The 23,012-nt window shown below is 33.5% G+C and overlaps 2 protein-coding genes and 1 long non-coding RNA gene across 6 annotated transcripts; 1 reads left to right on the forward strand and 2 right to left on the reverse strand.

The window, feature by feature from the left end:
- Window positions 1–4,470: 4,470 nt before the first annotated feature.
- On the reverse strand, window positions 4,471–13,213 carry LOC139430400 (uncharacterized). 3 transcript variants are annotated; one of them, XR_011640881.1, is made up of 3 exons: window positions 10,257–13,213; window positions 6,339–10,211; window positions 4,471–6,250 (listed from the first exon to the last, which is right to left on the reverse strand). XR_011640881.1 is itself a non-coding variant. In XM_071197340.1 (3 exons), exons 2-3 carry the CDS (start codon window positions 10,618–10,620, stop codon window positions 9,598–9,600), a joined length of 978 nt encoding a protein of 325 aa, XP_071053441.1. In that variant the 5' UTR covers window positions 10,621–11,796; window positions 11,884–13,213; the 3' UTR covers window positions 4,471–9,597. The 3 variants fall into 3 exon arrangements, 2 of the variants coding, with proteins under 2 accessions (XP_071053441.1, XP_071053440.1); XM_071197340.1 differs by having other exon boundaries at window positions 4,471–10,211; window positions 10,257–11,796; window positions 11,884–13,213; XM_071197339.1 differs by having other exon boundaries at window positions 4,471–10,211; window positions 10,257–11,796; window positions 11,878–13,213.
- A 2,985-nt stretch (window positions 13,214–16,198) lies between these two features.
- On the forward strand, window positions 16,199–18,088 carry LOC111429511 (Myosin light chain cytoplasmic). 2 transcript variants are annotated; one of them, XM_023065446.2, is made up of 4 exons: window positions 16,199–16,275; window positions 16,380–16,407; window positions 17,408–17,589; window positions 17,644–18,088. In XM_023065446.2, the coding sequence occupies exons 1-4, from the start codon at window positions 16,273–16,275 to the stop codon at window positions 17,872–17,874; spliced, it is 444 nt and encodes a 147-aa protein (XP_022921214.1). In that variant the 5' UTR covers window positions 16,199–16,272; the 3' UTR covers window positions 17,875–18,088. The 2 variants fall into 2 exon arrangements, with proteins under 2 accessions (XP_022921214.1, XP_022921213.1); XM_023065445.2 differs by lacking the exons at window positions 16,199–16,275; window positions 16,380–16,407 and adding an exon at window positions 17,203–17,328.
- LOC139430401 (uncharacterized) lies at window positions 16,587–17,164 on the reverse strand. Its single transcript, XR_011640882.1, has 2 exons — window positions 16,902–17,164; window positions 16,587–16,684 (listed from the first exon to the last, which is right to left on the reverse strand). It is a non-coding gene; the product is annotated as an uncharacterized lncRNA (long non-coding RNA).
- Window positions 18,089–23,012: the final 4,924 nt, after the last annotated feature.

Below are 23,012 nucleotides of genomic sequence, written 5' to 3' on the forward strand. Positions count from 1 at the left end.
CCATCACATATAACTCGAATTTCATATGAAAGCAATAACCATAGCCAACCCAACCCGAATGTTTCTAGTTCTAGGTCTAGTGTTAGTTCTACTTTTCGTTCAATAAAAATATACCACAATCTAACGTTGAATAACAATTAGAAACAACTAGAAACATTCGGGCACGTTTCTCAAGACGGCTAAACCCCAATGATTCTAGTTCTAGATCTTGTGTTAGTTCTAGTGATAGTGCTAGTGCAATACTAGAACAAACACTAGACTGAGAATAAGAAACATTCGGATTTAGCCTCACGTCTCTCAAGACGGCTAAACCCGAATGATTCTAGTTCTAGGTCTTGTGTTAGTTCTAGTGATAGTGCTAGTGCAACACTAGAACAAACACTAGACTGAGAATAAGAAACATTCGGATTTAGCCTCACGTTTCTCAAGACGGCTAAACCCGAATGATTCTAGTTCTAGGTCTTGTGTTAGTTCTAGTGATAGTGCTAGTGCAATACTAGAACAAACACTAGACTGAGAATAAGAAACATTCGGATTTAGCCTCACGTTTCTCAAGACGGCTAAACCCGAATGATTCTAGTTCTAGGTCTCGTGTTAGTTCTAGTGATAGTGCTAGTGCAATACTAGAACAAACACTAGACTGAGAATAAGAAACATTCGGATTTAGCCTCACGTCTCTCAAGACGGCTAAACCCGAATGATTCTAGTTCTAGGTCTTGTGTTAGTTCTAGTGATAGTGCTAGTGCAATACTAGAACAAACACTAGACTGAGAACTCGAAACATTCGGATTTAGCCTCACGTCTCTCAAGACGGCTAAACCCGAATGATTCTAGTTCTAGGTCTTGTGTTAGTTCTAGTGATAGTGCTAGTGCAATACTAGAACAAACACTAGACTGAGAATAAGAAACATTCGGATTTAGCCTCACGTCTCTCAAGACGGCTAAACCCGAATGATTCTAGTTCTAGGTCTTGTGTTAGTTCTAGTGATAGTGCTAGTGCAACACTAGAACAAACACTAGACTGAGAATAAGAAACATTCGGATTTAGCCTCACGTTTCTCAAGACGGCTAAACCCGAATGATTCTAGTTCTAGGTCTTGTGTTAGTTCTAGTGATAGTGCTAGTGCAATACTAGAACAAACACTAGACTGAGAATAAGAAACATTCGGATTTAGACTCACGTTTCTCAAGACGGCTAAACCCGAATGATTCTAGTTCTAGGTCTCGTGTTAGTTCTAGTGATAGTGCTAGTGCAATACTAGAACAAACACTAGACTGAGAATAAGAAACATTCGGATTTAGCCTCACGTCTCTCAAGACGGCTAAACCCGAATGATTCTAGTTCTAGGTCTTGTGTTAGTTCTAGTGATAGTGCTAGTGCAATACTAGAACAAACACTAGACTGAGAACTCGAAACATTCGGATTTAGCCTCACGTCTCTCAAGACGGCTAAACCCGAATGATTCTAGTTCTAGGTCTTGTGTTAGTTCTAGTGATAGTGCTAGTGCAATACTAGAACAAACACTAGACTGAGAATAAGAAACATTCGGATTTAGCCTCACGTCTCTCAAGACGGCTAAACCCGAATGATTCTAGTTCTAGGTCTTGTGTTAGTTCTAGTGATAGTGCTAGTGCAATACTAGAACTAACACTAGACCTATACTAAGGGAAATTATTCTTGACTTCCAAGAAAAATTTATTCTTGAATGTATTTTTTAGAAACAAGTATAAGATATTCATAAAACAAAAATATTTTTTTGTTTTAAGAACAGAAATATTATCGAATGAAGTATCTCATATTCTTATCGCATCGAAGAATATCAATTTTTTGTATCAAAAAATTAACTATCACAAGAGATTTAAAAATAAATTGACGACATTCGAGGGTTCCTGAAGATGGTTCTACTATTGAACCGAAACCGGTAGAATTAAAAACAAATAATCCATTTTTAATAAAATTTTTAGTATTGCTCTAGCACTATCACTAGTGATAGTGCTAGTGCAATACTAGAACAAACACTAGACTGAGAATAAGAAACATTCGGATTTAGCCTCACGTTTCTCAAGACGGCTAAACCCGAATGATTCTAGTTCTAGGTCTCGTGTTAGTTCTAGTGATAGTGCTAGTGCAATACTAGAACAAACACTAGACTGAGAATAAGAAACATTCGGATTTAGCCTCACGTTTCTCAAGACGGCTAAACCCGAATGATTCTAGTTCTAGGTCTCGTGTTAGTTCTAGTGATAGTGCTAGTGCAATACTAGAACAAACACTAGACTGAGAATAAGAAACATTCGGATTTAGCCTCACGTCTCTCAAGACGGCTAAACCCGAATGATTCTAGTTCTAGGTCTTGTGTTAGTTCTAGTGATAGTGCTAGTGCAATACTAGAACTAACACTAGACCTATACTAAGGGAAATTATTCTTGACTTCCAAGAAAAATTTATTCTTGAATGTATTTTTTAGAAACAAGTATAAGATATTCATAAAACAAAAATATTTTTTTGTTTTAAGAATAGAAATATTATCGAATGAAGTATCTCATATTCTTATCGCATCGAAGAATATCAATTTTTTGTATCAAAAAATTAACTATCACAAGAGATTTAAAAATAAATTGACGACATTCGAGGGTTCCTGAAGATGGTTCTACTATTGAACCGAAACCGGTAGAATTAAAAACAAATAATCCATTTTTAATAAAATTTTTAGTATTGCTCTAGCACTATCACTAGTGATAGTGCTAGTGCAATACTAGAACAAACACTAGACTGAGAATAAGAAACATTCGGATTTAGCCTCACGTTTCTCAAGACGGCTAAACCCGAATGATTCTAGTTCTAGATCTTGTGTTAGTTCTAGTGATAATGCTAGTGCAATACTAGAACAAACACTAGACTGAGAATAAGAAACATTCGGATTTAGCCTCACGTCTCTCAAGACGGCTAAACCCGAATGATTCTAGTTCTAGATCTTGTGTTAGTTCTAGTGATAGTGCTAGTGCAATACTAGAACTAACACTAGACCTACACTAAGGGAAATTATTCTTGACTTCCAAGAAAAATTTATTCTTGAATGTATTTTTTAGAAACAAGTATAAGATATTCATAAAACAAAAATATTTTTTTGTTTTAAGAACAGAAATATTATCGAATGAAGTATCTCATATTCTTATCGCATCGAAGAATATCAATTTTTTGTATCAAAAAATTAACTATCACAAGAGATTTAAAAATAAATTGACGACATTCGAGGGTTCCTGAAGATGGTTCTACTATTGAACCGAAACCGGTAGAATTAAAAACAAATAATCCATTTTTAATAAAATTTTTAGTATTGCTCTAGCACTATCACTAGTGATAGTGCTAGTGCAATACTAGAACAAACACTAGACTGAGAATAAGAAACATTCGGATTTAGCCTCACGTCTCTCAAGACGGCTAAACCCGAATGATTCTAGTTCTAGATCTTGTGTTAGTTCTAGTGATAGTGCTAGTGCAATACTAGAACAAACACTAGACTGAGAACTCGAAACATTCGGATTTAGCCTCACGTCTCTCAAGACGGCTAAACCCGAATGTTTCTAGTTCTAGGTCTTGTGTTAGTTCTAGTGATAGTGCTAGTGCAATACTAGAACAAACACTAGACTGAGAATAAGAAACATTCGGATTTAGCCTCACGTCTCTCAAGACGGCTAAACCCGAATGATTCTAGTTCTAGGTCTTGTGTTAGTTCTAGTGATAGTGCTAGTGCAATACTAGAACTAACACTAGACCTACACTAAGGGAAATTATTCTTGACTTCCAAGAATATGATAAGCTTGTGCCAAGAGTAATAATCTTTGTTCAAGAATATATTTCCCTCAGTCAATAACAATATACCACAATCTAACACTGAATAACAATTAAAACGAGAATTAATACTAGAACTAGAATCATTTGGATTTAGCCGTCTTGACAGACGCACAGCTAAGCCCGAATGGTTTTAGGTCTACTTCTAGGGATACTTTCTAGTTTTAGGTGTTAGTTCTAGTTTTAGTTCAATAAAAATATACCACAATCTAACGCTGAATCTACTAGACCTAGAACCATTCGGGTTTAGCTGTGCGTCTGTCAAGAGGGCTAAATCCAAATGATTTTAGTTCTAGCTCTTGATTTAGTTCTAGTGACAGTGCTAGTGCAATACTAAAACTAACACTAGACCTAGATCTGGAAACATTCGGATTTAGCCGCACGTCTCTCAAGACGGCTAAACCCGAATGTTTCTAGTTCTAGATCTAGTGTTAGTTCTAGTTTTAGTTCAATAAAAATATATAACACAGTGATATCTAATTCTAACGAGCGCTACCTACCACTGTCACTAGAAAAGTAGGTAGGTACGCCGTAGTTTCTATAGAAATATATTGTTGTATATTGCATTTTCAGTGAAATTCACTGCATAGAGTGTGAAATACAAAAACGCTAACGCAAAATTTTTAAATCTTTATACACTAAAAGATAAAAGTTTAATAACAGCTTTACATTAGGGCGGCGTATAAAACATGCTAGTTTATTCACAAAAAAAAACAAACAAACAAGTGGCTTCTATCAAATAGATATTATCAGATACAACAAAGAGATTTGTTTGGCAATTTCATTGGCAAAAAACATAAACACGTCAAATAATTTAAACAATCTGCTAAAATGCGAGTTTAAACCTTAGAGATCTATCCCTTTATGATATATAAAAGGAAGCTGTTGACGTAATGATCGCTTTAAAGATACTTTGCGTCATTGAAATCCTTTTGAAACAACAGTTGAAATGATAGACACAACTGCAATGCGGTTTTATTTACGAGGGCATTATCTTTGGACAGATTTTATCTGGATCGACCGCTTTAGATCGGATTTATTACAGACGTTGTTAACTGGACGTTAGCATTAAACGCTATTGTTTTGCAATAATTTATTGAAACTTAATACTATAAGATGTGGGTTGAAATGAATTCGCGATTGGGGAAATATCTACAATTTGACCTTAACACTGAACGTTAAAGTAAACTTTACGGTTTTCTAACCGCGTAAATAGGATTTCAACTGCGTCAATAATTGTTTCAAGGCGACTTGTAGGGTTTTCACAGAACTTTTTTTGCTTAAAATGTGTTATATTGGAATGCGGAAGAAATTTAGGTTCGTTTTCTTCTATTTTGTTATAGGACAATGGATCACGCCCCGGTTCAGTGACAATAAATGGCGCAAGGTGTGAGACTACATAATAAAATATTAAAATAGAACAACTTTTGTACGACCACTACATTGCTGCGTGCGTATACGTGTGGCATTGGGGCAAATTCACTTTCTACCACCTTCTCACGTTGAAACGGACTCAATTTCCTATCAATAAAATGTCATTAAATATTTATCTTTGTATGCAAATTGAAACAATTTTTCTTTATCTTAATCGAAATTACTAGTTTTTTTATTTTTATTTTTAACATCGGAAATGTCGCGAGTAAATATTTATTTTCTGACATTTCGTTCTTGCCGGTCAATTTCCTCTTGATTCATTGTATATTACTGGCCACGCCGTATTTGCTATTGTAAGACTAAAATAACCTTGCACTCATTCGCCGCGTGTTATCTTGACCATTACCATAAGCGTGCTACACCTACAAGTCGTTGCGAGGTAATAGAAGCGAAGAAATGTTCCTGCAAATATATCTGTATTGAATAAAAGTATTCATTGTGGACATATTTGTATGATTTTTTTCGGTTTACTAAGTTTCTTGGCCTTGTTTAGCAAAATAGGAAAGTTATAGATGTATTATCTCCGATTTAAACATTCCATGTTTTAATTTTAATTAATTGAATCCTTGAGATATATGTATGGAGCCATTGTAATTATTACATTTTAAATATCTTGTTTGAATGTCAACTGGAAGTAACTATTACTGAAGAAATGCCATTAATTGTACACAATTAGATCTACGGAGAGGCTTGAACTTTAGACACATTAATTTTTTTATTTTATTTTTGATCTTATGCAATTGCAACATATTCTTGTAATTACTCAATTTATTTCTAAATTAAATCATCAATCATTACGCCAGAAACTCAACATACTTTATTTACGATTATATACACCATTCCAATTAAGGAATGCGTCCAATATGGTTTTTCTTAAAACACTAATTCAAAGGAGGTTAATTTGTAAAAATCTATTTTTAGGAAAAGAATTAATGAGATGCCCACTCAAACGAAAGCAAGTTCCTAAAAGAAATAACGAAAGTTTTTTCAATTACGTAAATGCCATGGTGAAATTTTCCACGTCCGCGAATTTAATGTTAAAATACTTAACAATATTCGTTGCATGCACCGATATTATAAGCCATATTACGACCTTGATATTTAACTCTTTGCTTCACCATGCGACAAAATGTATTCATAAGCCTCTATGGCCAGGCTTGCAATATCGGTCCAAGGAATACTTTCTCACTCATTACAACCATTTTTATGCAATTCGTTGTTTTATATCCCATTGGACCCACGCCAATCACCTTTTACAAAGAACGTTGGTGTCGCCAAATCAATACCAGAAATTTTGCTTTACAAATTCTCAAGTAGCAACAATAAACCCATTAATGAATGACAAGATTTTCGATTCACCTGTTCATGATTTATTCATCGTTGAGTAAACTAAACAGCGTGTCTCGTCTCGACCGGCGCGTATAAATCTATCCCATTGAGTGAGCCCACTCAATCTCTTTATCTCTTTCTCTGGGCAAAAGGTTCATGAGCTCGTTGTAACTTTGCCGAAAGGCGAAACGCGCTCTCCTCCACTTAACAATTAATTACACGTTTGTCAGTGGACGTGGTTGCGACCACACCACCGTTTGTCCTTGAATTCCGCCGATGCAAGACTTTAATCAATAATGATACTACATTAACCCAAAGATCTTAAAGGCCGAAGGAAAGGAACCTCCTATAAAATACTTTAACGAACGATTAAAAAAAAAAAAATTTGAAATTATATGAATAAAGATTAACATTATTGCAATTCTGAAATTGACCCTAAATTATCACAAGCATAAGCAATAAGGTCGTGTTTTCGAATTTTTCTTATTGTTTTGTCTGTATCTGGGACAACGTTGGATACAATGTAACAACGCGTGCACATGTATAGATAGTTATGGTCTTGTTGAAAACATGCATGAATAAATTCTAAATCTTAACATATTGTATTGTAAACTATAAATTGTATATTTATTGCGTGTGTAATAAGAATTTTAATTTTACTATAATCTTTCTACTGTCTCACATAGATATAAAAAATGTAGTGAAAGTATTGTAATTATTAATCATAAAAAAACACTTTAAATAGAGATAGAAAATCTTTAGATATTAAAATGTAACATTGTAGCTAAGCAATTCACTTCAAGTAGTCAAAAAATGTTATGCCAGAAATGTATACACTGAATTTCACTTAAAATGCAATATACAAAAATATATTTTCATAGAAACCAAGTGCCACCATGTCTAAATGTTTTTGGTTGTAGGTCTAATGTTAATTCTAGTGACAGTGGAAAGTAGAGTTAGTTAACATAAGATATCACTATGTTCCATATTTTTATTGAACTAAAACTAGAACTAACACAAGACCTACAACTAGAATCATTCGGGATTAGCCGTCTTGAGAGACGTGCGGCTAAGTCCGAACGTTTCTAGTTCTCGGTCTAATGTTAGTTCTAGCATTGCACTAGCACTACCACTAGAACAAGCACAAGACTTAGAACTAGAATCTTTCGGGTTTAGCCGTTTTGAAAAACGTGCGGCTAAACCCGAATGTTTCTAGTTCTAGATCTAATGTTAGTTCTAGTGACAGTGGTAGGTAGCGCTAGTTAACATAAGATATCACTATGTGCATATTTTTATTGCACTAAAACTAGAACTAACACTAGACCTAGAACTAGAAACATTCGGGTTTCTATACTTTCTAATTCTAGGTCTAGTGTTAGTTCTAGTTTTACACTAGCATTATCCATCTTGAGAGACATGAGGCTAAATCCGAATGTTTGTAGTTCTCGATATGGTGTTATTTCTAGTATTGCACTAGCACTAACACTAGACCTAGAACCAGAAACATTCGGGCTTAGCCGTGCGTCTCTTAAGAAGGCCGAAAAGTCAGGGTTATCATGTTTTTTTAAGCAAAACTTTTTCTTTGCAAATCTACCCAATGCTTGTGCTATTAAGCTACGTTGCATTTTATGTGAGACAGTGCAAGTGCATAGTCATTTTGTAATTGTGATTACTGCGTTCATATATTGCGAGTTATATGAAGTTCCCGTTATACAGTGCGTTTCAAAAGTAACGGATAAATTCGATAAAATCATTACGAACAGTTTATGAAAAGATCGCTGAAACGGGTCTAAAGATTTAAATTTTTTGGTGTATATTTTAAATTTTTTCCGCCATTTTTAAACGAGTTATGACGTCATCGAAGTTTTTTTTAAATGGAACACCCCATTTTTTATATCGGAATTTGAAAGAGAATTTTTTTCTGAATTATGTGCAATAATTATTAATATCGGTTACATAAGAAAATTTTCGAGAAAAATTCATTTAAAGTTTTATTATTTCTCATTCATTTGATATAGGAAATAGCAGTAGCAGTGCGTAACCATGGCAACCAATTGTTTTGATTTGACATTTTCAAGTGTCAAAATTCAATTTGAATTGAATTATTTATTTAAATTAATTATTATTACTATTGTACTTGAGATACAAAAGTAGCAATAGCTTGTTGCATCAAACGCATTAAAAAAAAAAGCAAACAGAAAATAAGATATCAAAAATTAAACATTTTTTTTAAACTTTAAGTTTACAAAAATAACATGAACGATAGAAAACAATAATCATCATTAATTCAAATGTTCAAATTGCTGCCCGTTAGCGGTAAGGCAATATCTTAATCGGGAGACAAATGCTTCTTGAATTTCTTCTCTAATTTTTTGCTTCAGATCTTCTAGGTTATCAGGCTTATTAAAAATAATCTAAAGGGCCATTCAATATGTCCGCGTCTGCCAATCCACCGATTGGGAAATTTTTGGTTGAGGTATTCTCGTACAACTAGAGCATAATGAGGAGGCGCGCAATCTTGCTGTAGCCAAATTCTGGGATGTAGTGAAGATCCAAAATCTTCTGCATTTGGAAAAATTGCAAGTAAACTTGGAATTACGGTTCCGTTAAAGAAATACGGTCCAATAATTCTGTTCTCCACTATTCCAGCCCACACATTCACCTTTTGGGGATACTGTGTATTTGCCTCGGCTTTCCAATGGGGATTTTCTACTGCCCAATAACGGCAGTTTTGCTTATGGACGATGCCATTTAAACAAAATGTTGCTTCATCATAGAATGTTTTTAATAAATTCCGGATTTGCGTAGCATAGTTCCGTCATTGTTTCGCAGAATTGCACGCGTCGATCAAAATCGTCATCGGAAAGCTCATGCACCAAGTGTACTTTAGTGTATGTATGTATGTATGGATTGGGGAGTGCATGCAAAACCGCCCGCCACACTTTTGGACCCCTTGTGCATCCTCCCATTACACGCTCTGGTCACATCAACCAGCCTAAGGATTTACCAAAGGCTAGGACAGCTCCTAGAGGTGCATTCCTGATGTCATCTGTGGTTGGCCATTCCTCCCCGAAGGTCCTCAATCTGAGGTCGGTCAGAGAGGGGCAATCACACAAGATGTGTTTAACCGTCTCGTCATCCTGTTCACAGGCTCGACAGAGAGGAGAGTCAGCAAGCTTCATGTTTTGAAGGTGCTTATTTACTTTACAGTGTCCCGTGAGGAGACCTGTGGCAGTGCGAAGGGCACTTTTACCGAGCCCTACGAAAAACTGGGCTGTTGCGGCTGAAGGATATTTTAACAATTCCTTAGCGAGATGACAGCCCGGGGTACGGTCCCACCCGTTTAAAAATTTTTTGTGGGTAATGTGCTTTATTAACTCGATATGAGTGGCTAAGGAGGGGGTAATTATCGGCTCGGGTGCACAGAGCGCTCTACCGGCAGCACGTTTGGCTAGCCTGTCCGCGTGGTTGTTACCCTTGGAGCCGGAATGCCCTTTAATCCACTGGATTCTGACAGAATTGTATTTCGCGGCCTCCTCCAGTGCTTTGTGACAATCCATAACTACTGCAGACGTTATAATAACTCTGCTTAAAGCTAAAAGAGATTGTTTACGGTCTGTAAAAATAGTAAAACACTTACCCCGCTTGTTGGATTCAACAATGCAGTCAGCAGCAAGTTTAATAGCAGTTAGTTCCGCTTGTATGACGGTGGTGCTGGACCCTAAAGGTTCTGAGAGGCGAATCAGGGGATCGTGAGAGAATACCCCCGCGCCTGCACCATTTCGTCCTTTTGAACCATCAGTGTAGATCTTTAAGGTTCTATGTACATCTACAACTGCGGGACTGACGTGGGTGAGGTACTTCCTTGAGAAAACATATTTTGCTGGTCTGTGATCAGTCTTACACTCGAGTAGGGGTGTGTCTAGCACTGCTTCCCTCCAGAGTGTTGAACTGCTGCCAGCGTCCTCATCCTTCATAGTTCCTACTGATTGTAGTCGTTTCATGGTTACCAACGCCACTTCTTGGATATGTAGGTTGAGTGGACAGACCCCAAGTCCTCCCGACAGCCCTCCGGCACTGGCCGAAGGCGACACAAGCTTTATTAACTCTATTGTCTAGGTGGGATTTCCACGTTGGCTTACTGTCTATTATTAAGCCCAAGTACTTGACTTCTGTAGACAGTTTAAGTGGAATTTTAGCGAGCGTTGGCAGTCTAGGATTGCCAATGTTGCGCTTGCGTGTAAAAAGAACCATCTCTGTCTTTTTGGGATTGACGGAAAGGCATTGTTTATTACACCAGTTCTCAATTAGATTGAGTGCTTCCTGCATCCTGTCGAGGAGTACATTAGCGTACTTGCCTCTTATGAGGATTGTCAGGTCATCTGCGTAGCCAACGGTTTTAAAACCGGCTAGATTTAGGCGTTTCATGAGGCTATCGAGGGTGAGATTCCACAAAAGTGGAGAAAGTACTCCCCCTTGCGGACAGCCTCTAGTAACAGCCCCTTGAAGAGTGGCCTGGCCAGCTCTTAATTTGACGACCCTATGTCTTAGAGTGCTCTCAATCCAGCCGCACAGGGCCAGAGGAACGTTATGCTCTAGCAAGGCGTCGTTAATTCCGGAGAAGGTAGTTTTATCAAAAGCTCCTTCCACGTCAATAAAAACCCCGAGGGCGGACTCCTTGTGGTCCAGCGCACCACCGACGAAACTGATCACTGAGTGAAGAGCCGTCAGCGTGGACTTTCTCTGGGTGTAAGCATGTTGATTAGAGTCTAGTGGCCTGCTGCGCAGACAAGAGTCTCTAATGTAACGGTCGCAAAGCCTCTCCAACGTTTTCAATAGAAAGGAGGAGAGGCTAATTGGTCTATAGGACTTCGGAAGGAAGTAATCTTGCTTACCCGGTTTAGGTATAAAGTTGACCGTGACTTCACGCCAACTACCCGGTACATAGCGAAATGCCAGACATCCCTGGAAAATACTCTTCAGGTGCGGTAGCAGGTCATCCAGTCCTCATTGTAAGAGGGCCGGTGTAATCCCGTCCGGTCCTGGAGTTTTGAACGGCGAGAACGTATTCACAGCCCATCGTATTTTCTCCTCGTCGCAGATGACTTTGGCCAAGAGCCATTCATCCGCAGTTGGTACATGAATTATCTCTTGTTGGACATCGTTAAAGTTGTCCGAACCTGAGAAATGAACAGTCATTAAAAGCTGTAAACTGTCTTGAAGGTTGTCGGTATAAGAACCGTCTTCGTTCTTTAGTATACCAATACGTTGAACAGGGCTCGAAGCAAGCACCTTTTTTAGGCGGGAGACCTCTGTAGAGGAAGTAATTTCCTCACAGAAGTTCTTCCATGCTTCTCGCTTTTTTCGACGAATGGTTTTTTTTAAAATCTGACAGCTTCCTCTTATAGAGGTGCCAGTCAGAGTCGATCCTGGAGTCCTTAGCTTTGTTGAAGGCAGTCCGCACCTCTCGTTTTAGTGAGGCAAGCTCGGGGCACCACCAGATGGTAGCGCGTACTTTAGTGTACGGGTGACATTTTTTTTTCTTAAGAAATCTTGATACTGTGCTTCTAAATGTATTTAAATTTACAGCAATATTGGAGATGTTTGAATGCGGATTTTCCTCTACACTTAACAGGACATCCAATTGACGGTCTTCATTTAAGGCCAATGGACGTCCGGTCTTAGGTTTATCTCGTACATGACCAAGTTCGCGAAATTTACTCTCAATTCGACTTATTGTCGATAGTGATATTGGAGTACGGTTTGGATGTTTTTCGTTAAACAACGTTCGGACTCTATTTCCGAAACCAATCATCATAAGAATCTCGATTCTTTCAGTTTCAGTAAGCGTCATTATTAATTTCTTACTTATCGAACAGTCAATAAATAAAAAATAACCAATAATAGATAAACAATAAGATCAAATAACAACGAATAACAATGAATAACAACAATTAACACAAGAAACTCCATAATACTACTCAAAATAATCTCATTAACGCACAATACACTGTTTCCAATCGAATTTTGACACTTGGAAATTTTAAATCAAAACATTTGGTTACCATGATTACGCACGGCTACTACTATTTTTTATATCAAATGAATGGGAAATAATGAAACTTTAAATTAATTTTTCTCGAAAATTTTCTTATGTAACCGATATTAATATTTATTGTACAGGGTGGTTCAAATTCGATGTCCGAATAGGCTAACTCGAAAACTATAAGAGTTAGAAGAAAAGTAGCTGACATGTCATGATCTCGTTTTTCGAGAAACTGCTAATGCCGAAAACCTCATAGCGCTATCGTCTTTTGTTTTTCCGCTAGAGGCCAAAATTGAAAATATCGTAAAACCTGCAAATGTAATTATCTTGGTTATTATTATAGGTGGAGTATTATAACTAAGACATTATATGGACACTTTTTTACAGAGAATTTGATGACGTAGTCAAAAAAAAATTTTCTGGTTTAGATTTTGAGATATCATCACAAATTTCGTTTTTTTAAATGGAAACAACCACTGATTATTCGCTTAATAAATTCGTTATTTTTTTCTGATTACAAAAATATAGGGTTTGACAGGTTTATTTCTTATTGTTTTAGAATAAAACTAAAAATAAACTTTTCTTTTAGTGTCGTCCAAGACATTAAATTTACAGTTTCCTGTAAATTACTGTTCTATAACTAAAAATTAAAAAAAACATATTTCTGATATTTGAAACAAATATATTTGTTGAACTATTTAATTTATCTATGTTTTACACAAAAGTTGGAATAGATTGCATTATTTCACATTTTTTATTACGATTTAATATTATTTTTAAATGACTTAATAAATTATCGATAGATGGCATGTTTTTTTTAATTCAAATAAACATAGCAACATTTGTTTGTATTAAAAAATTTTCTGAAGTGTCACTTTAAAAATCCTGTTTTTAAGATCAATTTCGAAAATTTTGAAAAGTTTGACATGTTAGAATGTTACATATTAAAAAATTATTTGTTTTTAAATACCAGAAGTTATCTTAGTATTTAATTGTTAACTTTTTAGATTTTACCTACCGCCCCGTAACTTACAGGATACTGTAAATTTAATTTCCTCGACAACACTAGATGGAAATTTTATAAAAAAGTTTATTTTTAGCTTTATTCTAAAACAATAACAAATAGACCTGTCGAACCCTATATTTTTGTAATCAGAAAAAAATAACGAATTTAATAAGCGAATAATCAGTGGTTGTTTCCATTTAAAAAAACGAAAATTCTCATGATATCTCAAAATCTAAAACCGATAACTTTTTTTTTTACTACGTCATGAAATTCTCTGTAAAAAAGTACCCTAAAAACCCTGTACAGGGTGGTTCAAATTCGATGAACCGAATAGGCTAACTCGAAAACTATAAGAGTTAGAAGAAAAGTAGCTGACATGTCATGATCTCGTTTTTCGAGAAACTGCTAATGCCGAAAACCTCATAGCGCTATCGTCTTTTGTTTTTCCGCTAGAGGCCAAAATTGAAAATATCGTAAAACCAATAAGTGCAATTATCTTGGTTATTATTATAGGTGGAGTATTATAACTAAGACATTATATGGACACTTTTTTACAGAGAATTTCATGACGTAGTCAAAAAAAAGTTATCGGTTTTAGATTTTGAGATATCATGAGAATTTTCGTTTTTTTAAATGGAAACAACCACTGATTATTCGCTTAATAAATTCGTTATTTCTTTCTGATTACAAAAATATAGGGTTTGACAGGTCTATTTCTTATTGTTTTAGAATAAAACTAAAAATAAACTTTTCTTTTAGTGTCGTGGAAGAAATTAAATTTACAGTTTCCTGTAAATTACGGTTCTATAACTAAAAATTAAAAAAACATATTTCTGATATTTGAAACAAATATATTTGTTAAACTGTTTAATTTATATATGTTTTACACAAAAGTTGGAATAGATTGCATTATTTCACATTTTTTATTACGATTTAATATTATTTTTAAATGACTTAATAAATTATCGATAGATGGCGCTCATATGTTTTTTTTTTTTTAATTCAAATAAACATAGCAACATTTGTTTGTATTCAAAAATTTTCTGAAATGACACTTTAAAAATCCTGTTTTTAAGGTCAATTACGAAAATTTTGAAAAGTTTGACATGTTAGAATGTTACATATTAAAAAATTATTTGTTTTTAAATACCAGAAGTTATCTTCGTATTTAATTGTTAACTTTTTAGATTTTACCTACCGCCCCGTAACTTACAGGAAACTGTAAATTTAATTTCCTCGACGACACTAGATGGAAATTTTATAAAAAAAGTTTATTTTTAGCTTTATTCTAAAACAATAAGAAATAGACCTGTCGAACCCTATATTTTTGTAATCAGAAAAAAATAACGAATTTAATAAGCGAATAATCAGTGGTTGTTTCCATTTAAAAAAACGAAAATTCTCATGATATCTCAAAATCTAAAACCGAAAAATTTTTTTTGACTCCGTCATAAAATTCTCTGTAAAAAAGTGTCCATATAATGTCGTAGTTATAATACTCCACCTATAATAATAACCAAGATAATTGCACTTATTGGTTTTACGATATTTTCAATTTTGGCCTCTAGGGGAAAAACAAAAGACGGTAGCGCTATGAGTTTTCGGCATTAGCAGTTTCTCGAAAAACGAGATCATGACATGTAAGCTACTTTTTTTCTAACTCTTATAGTTTCCGAGTGAGCCTATTCGGACATCGAATTTGAACCACCCTGTACATAATTCAGAAAGAAATTCTCTTTCAAATTCCGATATAAAAAATGGGGTATTCCATTTAAAAAAAACTTCGATGACGTCATAACTCGTCTAAAAATGGCGGAAAAAATTTAAAATATACACGAAAAAATTGTAAAAAATTTAAATCTTTAGTCGATTTCTTCATAAATTGTTTATAATAATTTTATCGAATTTATCCGTTACTTTTGAAAGGCACTGTATATAATTTCCTTTGTTATCGCGAGTTGGTCATAAAACAACGTTAATCCGGATCTAATATATTCTTTCTCTCGACTTTAATGCTTTGTTTATTTTTTTGTTTATATGAGTAAGTCGAATGGTATCCGGAACAAAAGCAATAATTTTTAATATTTAGTGTTCAAAAAAAATGTATTTAATAGATTTTTAAAAATTTACAATTTTTATATTTATTCTCTGCAATATAGGCAACTCAAAATACACACATACAAAGCAATTCAGTTACCAAATATGGAATTCATTTCGAAATAAATTTTCTCACTATACATATTACAGCAAGATCTCTTTCGACTTCTCCACAAGTTGAAACCGATCTATTTTATATGTACATCTATTTCTGGATAATTACACAAACAATGTCTGGAAAATCGCTACACAAAGTTCATTTACAGTCTCCTTTTTGAGCCGTAGACGCTGTTTATGTTTTCTAAAAAATGTTTTCATCTAAAGTTCTATCTTTAGTAAAACTATTTCAAACCGATCGAAAAGGGTTTCTCATCCCGATTTTATTTTTAACTTTACTCCCGTCCGGGGTATTTAAACTTCCCGCGGATTCACGCTAACCGCATTCAAATCGACTCACGTCACCCGTGCCAAGTATTATTTGACAGTTGGATAGTTGCTTCGTACACAATGGTGAGTCTAATAAAGTTGTTTTTATTAAATAAATCGCGTTATTTTACGTTAAATTTAACTGAATTCGTGATAAAATTCATTAAAATCTTTCCTCTTTGTTGCAGGCTAACTACACTGAGGACCAGATGGCCGGTAAGTGACGTTTTATGTTAAAATCTAGGTTAAGTTACCCCGCCTATATTGACAAAAAACCGACACGTATGATAATTTACTTTTATTTATATTCTTTTAATAATATTTAATATAAAAACATTAAAAACTATAAATGATGTAATTATGTACAGATTTATAGACAACACTTTTTTTAACTCTTATCATGTTTTATTTTCTTTTTTTAAAGTAGTGGGAGATAGATAAAGTCCTGTTTACACGATCATTACATTGAGGAAAATTATTTATGCATTGTGTGCTGAAAAGTAGATTAATAAAATATTTGGCAAAGATTTTGATGTTTATGTTCAGTTCTATTGTTAAAAAGAGTCAAAAATGTATCAAATCAATAAAATTAATTGTAAAAATTTCGTTGCTTTATCAAAAAGTATTCCTTAAATGAGCTGATAAAACATTTATGACTCATCCTGTGATGAAGTAATTTCTAAGAATATCTAGGGTTTGCTTATACAAACATCTTCTGGCATTCCATGCATGTTTTGATAAATTTCCTAATTTAAGGGAAGCACAACAAATAGCTATAGAAAGGTTTATGAATGATTGATGTAGAGAATTTGGTAGGCTAATAAAATATGGGATGCTTCATTTAAAATTTTCGAATTTCTTGCCATTGATTGAGGACTCCACCTATATTTATCATAAAATTTTCTTATCTTTTATACAAACCAGTTGTGTAAACCAAACCTGAACGATATCCCCACAATGAATCACCCAGTTACTTACAGACCATATATGGTCAGATTTTGAAAGTGGGCACTTGGAAGTAGGTCTTCCAAGACCAGATGACCATCACACTCAGTATTATTCTTAACACTCATTGGTAAATTTCAAAAATGTATCTTTACGAACGTCCAAGTAAATTATCTTTAACTTCAGTAGAAGGTGGAGCTATTTATAATTTTATTTTCCTATTATTCTCCGTTTTGTTGTATTTGATTTATTTATTTTTTGTTTTTGATAGAATTCCAAGAGGCTTTTCAATTATTTGATAATCGTGGGGATGGAAAAATTCATGTTGGACAAATTGGCGACGCTTTGAGAGCTTTGGGACAAAACCCAACAGAATCTGATGTTAAAAAATATACACATCAACATAAATCTAGTGAGAGGGTTTCTTTTGAAGTTTTCTTACCAATTTATCAAGTAAGTAAAGTGTATTTTTCATCATAATTTTCTTGTAATGATTTTTTTTCATAGCAAATTTCTAAGTCAAGAAGCGCTGACACCGCGGATGATTTTATTGAAGGTTTACGTCACTTTGATAAAGATGGAAACGGTTATATCAGTTCAGCTGAATTAAGACATTTACTAACGACTTTGGGAGAAAAATTAACTGATGATGAAGTTGAACAATTATTGCAAGGTCAAGAGGATTCTCAGGGAAATGTAAACTATGAAGATTTCGTTCGTTTAATTATGTCAGGGTAGATGCTTTTGTTTCTTAAATTTTATTGATTTAAAAGCATTTATTTATTTACGTGGTCAATTTATTTTCTTTTTTAAACATCTAATAGAGTATGTTAATTTAGAAGTGCCTTCCATTCCATTTTATATTCTTTTTGTTTTACTAATCTAACTGGTACTGTAATTATTAGTGGACATACTATAGTTGTGTACACAATAAATAATTTAAATAAGTAAAGTCGCGTTGTTTTCTTAGATATTTTTGATATAAACCAAGCCAGTATAATTTAACCAATATCTATCTTTCTCATGATGCCAAGACAAACTCTGCGCATGACTTTGACATTTCTTTATCTAATTCTGGGAGATGACTCTCTACAGGATGATTCAAAAAACCGTTGACAGACTTCTAGGGCAGGTAATACATCAAAAATTAAGATGAAAAGTCTTAATATACATGGGGTCGCAAATGTCTCCTTAACGAGATATAGCGGGTCAGTATCTTTAAAATTAAACATTATCTGCAATAAAAAGCCCTTTTTTAAAAATATTTTCAACTCCACTGCTAATTTTGTCAAACGGGCAGTATTTTCGTGTAAAGTGATCAATTATCTATCAATTGGTTTCTTAGGTCTCTTACAAAACTTTGATTAAAGCAACAGTTTTTGACTGAATTAACAAATTTTCTACAAACGTGTTTTTCTTAAAAACTATTGCTTTGATCAAGTTTTGTAAGAAACCAATTGATAGATAATTGATCACTTTACACGCGTAGAGAGCAATGGCGTAGACAATATATTTAAAAAATTGCTTTTTATAGCAGATAATGTTTAATTTTAAAGAAACTTTGATCTGCTATATCTCGCCAACGAGGCATTTGCGACCCCATGTATATTAAGACTATTCATCTTAATTTTTCATGTATTATCTACTCTAGAAGTATGTCAGCGGTTTTTTGAATCACCCTGTATACAGTGAATTTCACTTAAAAGGCAATATGCAAGAATATATTTCCATAGAAACCAGGGTGTATCTACTAACTTTGTACCACATAAATGCAACATGGCTGAATATTTCTGGTTGTAGTGCTAATGCTAGTTCTTGTGACAGTGGTAGGTAGCGCTAGTTAATATAAGATATCTATAAGAGATTTAGCACTAGAAACAGCGTATGAAGACGCACAGCTAAACCCGAATGTTTCTAGGTCTAACTCTAGTGTTAGTTCTAGATTTACACTAACATTAGAACTAACACAAGACCTAGAATTAGAATCGTTCTGGTTTGTCGTCTTGAGAGACGTGCTGCAAAATCCGAATGTTTCTAATTCTCGGTCTAGTGTTAGTTCTAGTATTGCACCTGCACTATCACTAAAACTAACACAAGACCTAGAACTAAAATCATTCGGGTTTAGCCGTCTTGAGAGACGTGCGGCTAAATCCGAATGTTTTTAGTTCTAGGTCTACTGTTAGTTCTAGTGACGGTGGTAAGTAACGCTAGTTAGCACAAGATATCACTATATTGCATATTTTTATCCCACTAAAACTAGAACTAACACTAGACCTAGAACTAGAAACATTCTAGTTCTATAATACCTTATGTTCTATAAACCTTGTGTTAGGTTAGTAATGGAGGTTATAATATGTCAAACATTGTCAAATTTAGGATAGGTTAAGCAGCGAAAAATCGTTAATATTTATTTATAATAAAATTTATGTAATTATTTATTTATTTATCGAATACTTTAAAAGGTTATTTACAGGTCGTAAGGGATTAACCCTTTGTGTCCCGACGGCACTTTAAAGTACCGGTAATTTTAAACTGTAGTTATCTATTCGGCGCATTTAAAGCTGTCGGTACTTTCTACTATACAAGTGTATACAAGAGAGAATCTGTATAAAAAACGTCGCAATCCGCACTGTAGGATTTTCAGGTACACTTTAAACTTATTCATCCAGATGTGAGGTTAGAAGTTTAGTGAAAAGTGGTGCTGTTGAATTTTGTTGTTCAAAAAGGTATTTCTTTGATAAATGGTTACTAGGTGTGATTATTACAGATCATTTTAAAAAGAAAGCTTTGAGCTTTAATTTAAAATAAGTTTCATTCTTTAATTTCAATAAATACGGCTTCCAGGAATTTTTAAATTAGCATCTTTTTTGACACTCTTAGGTTATACGAAAATGTAAGTTTTATTTCAACTTTTTTTTCTCTATATTTTTACAAATCAACCCAACAATTATTATACATCATTTTAAAGAGAAAGCTTTGAGCTTTAATTTAAAATAAGTTTCATTCTTTAATTTTAATAAATACGGCTTCCAGGAATTTTTAAATTAGCACCTTTTTTGACACTCTTAGGTTATACGAAAATGTAAGTTTTATTTCAACTTTTCTTTTCTCTATATTTTTCCAATCCAACCCAACAATTATTATACATCATTTTAAAGAGAAAGCTTTGAGCTTTAATTTAAAATAAGTTTCATTTTTTAATTTCAATAAATACGGCTTCCAGGAATTTTTAAATTAGCATCTTTTTTGACACTCTTAGGTTATATGAAAATGTAAGTTTTATTTCAACTTTTTTTTTCTCTATATTTTTCCAATCCAACCCAACAATTATTATACATCATTTTAAAGAGAAAGCTTTGAGCTTTAATTTAAAATAAGTTTCATTCTTTAATTTCAATAAATACGGCTTCTAGGAATTTTTAAATTAGCATCTTTTTTGACACTTTTAGGTTATTCGAAAATGTAAGTTTTGTTTCAACATTTTTTTTCTCTATATTTTTTCAATCCAACCCAACAATTATTATACATCTTTTTAAAGAGAAAGCTTTGAGCTTTAATTTAAAATAAGTTTCATTCTTTAATTTCAATAAATACGGCTTCCAGGAATTTTTAAATTAGCATCTTTTTTGACACTCTTAGGTTATACGAAAATGTAAGTTTTATTTCAACTTTTTTTTTCTCTATATTTTTCGAATCCAACCCAACAATTATTATACATCATTTTAAAGAGAAAGCTTTGAGCTTTAATTTAAAATAAGTTTCATTCTTTAATTTCAATAAATACGGCTTCCAGGAATTTTTAAATTAGCATCTTTTTTGACACTCTTAGGTTATACGAAAATGTAAGTTTTATTTCAACTTTTTTTTTCTCTATATTTTTCCAATTCAACCCAACAATTATTATACATCATTTTAAAGAGAAAGCTTTGAGCTTTAATTTAAAATAAGTTTCACTCTTTAATTTCAATAAATACGGCTTCCAGGAATTTTTAAATTAGCATCTTTTTTGACACTCTTAGGTTATACGAAAATGTAAGTTTTATTTCAACTTTTTTTTTCTCTATATTTTTCCAATCCAACCCATCAATTATTATACATCATTTTAAAGAGAAAGCTTTGAGCTTTAATTTAAAATAAGTTTCATTCTTTAATTTCAATAAATACGGCTTCCAGGAATTTTTAAATTAGCATCTTTTTTGACACTTTTAGGTTATTCGAAAATGTAAGTTTTGTTTCAACATTTTTTTTCTCTATATTTTTTCAATCCAACCCAACAATTATTATACATCTTTTTAAAGAGAAAGCTTTGAGCTTTAATTTAAAATAAGTTTTATTCCTTATTTTCAATAAAAATGGCTTCCAGGAATTTTTAAATTAGCATCTTTTTTGGTATTCTTAGGTTATATGAAAATGTATTTTTTATTTCAAAATTTTTTAAAAATATTTTTCCAATTCTACCCAACAATTATTATACATCATTTTAAAGAGAAAGCTTTGAGCTTTAATATAGAATACGTCTCATTCTTTAATTTCAATAAATACGGCTTCCAGGAATTTTTAAATTAGCTTCTTTTTTGATACTTTTAGGTTATACGAAAATGTTTAGTTTTAACTCAATACTCTTTTTCTCAATATTTTCTAATTCAACCCATCGATTGTTATACATCGATTTAAACAGAAAGCTTTAAGCTTCAATTTAAAATAAGTTTTATTTCTTAATTTCAATAAACACGGTTTCCAGGAATTTTTGAATTAGCATCTTTTTTGACATTTAGACTATGCGAAAATAGGGGGATTGCATATTTTGCTAAAATTTTATTCCAAAGGCCTTTACTGAGTGTATTTTGATAGCGTTTTAATTCTGTCTGATTCTGTCACAAAGTTTCAAAATGTTTGACTTCATGGGACACATTGTTTGGTGTAGATTTTAAATTTCTTCCGCCATTTTTAAGCGAGTTATGACGTCATCGCTATTTTTTCAAATGACAATCCTTCATTTTTATTACGGAATATGAAAGAAGATTTTTTTCTGAATCTAATACAGTCAATATTAATATTGCTTACATAAGAAAATTTACTTTAAAGTTTAACTACTTCAGATTTGTTGACATGATGAGAATAGCAGTAGCCATGAGTAACTATGGTAACCAATTATTTTAAACAATTTCCTAAGTGTCAAAAACTGATGTAGTAAGTAGTTGACCTCTTTAATACAACATATCTTGATCGCCAACTCATTAGCCAAAGTATGGTGAGCCTAGCTGTAACTAAATTTGACAGCATGGCCATCTCTCGAAGCATTTCTCGAAGTCTGGCCTACTAAATGTTGCAAGGGAAGTTCAACAAATCGTGGTTTTGGCTGGGCAAGAAAACCCTCATGTTACTGGGTCTAATTTCGGCATTAGTAAATCAACGGTTCATAAAATTTTAAAACCCGCAAAATGTCATTCCCATAAAGTAAACCTGATTCACGAGCAATGAATCGTAGTTTTTGCAACGATGACGAAGACTTTGTCAAAAACATAATTTTTTCGACGAAGGGGCATTTAAATTGAGTAGACAAGTAAATAGACAAAATTGTCGGTATTGCGCTACCCAAAATCCAAATTAACCAAGAAAGTCGCACACTCAATATCCGCCAAAGATTTGAGGAAACCTTAAGTGGAAAGAGATGTTTAAATTTTTTCAAAGCGATGTCATTCCTTCCATCCCGATAATGTTGACACAACTCAATTCCAACGGCAGTTATTCCAACAAGATGGCGTGCCACTACACTTCAAGAAGCTTTACGAAAGCAGTTTTTAATACTCAGGGAATTGTTTAGAATAATTGGTTACCATAGTTACTCATCGCTACTGCTATTTTTATCATTATAC

This window comes from Onthophagus taurus, chromosome 7 (assembly GCF_036711975.1).
Source record: "Onthophagus taurus isolate NC chromosome 7, IU_Otau_3.0, whole genome shotgun sequence".
In the NCBI taxonomy this organism is placed as follows: Eukaryota; Metazoa; Arthropoda; class Insecta; order Coleoptera; family Scarabaeidae; genus Onthophagus; species Onthophagus taurus.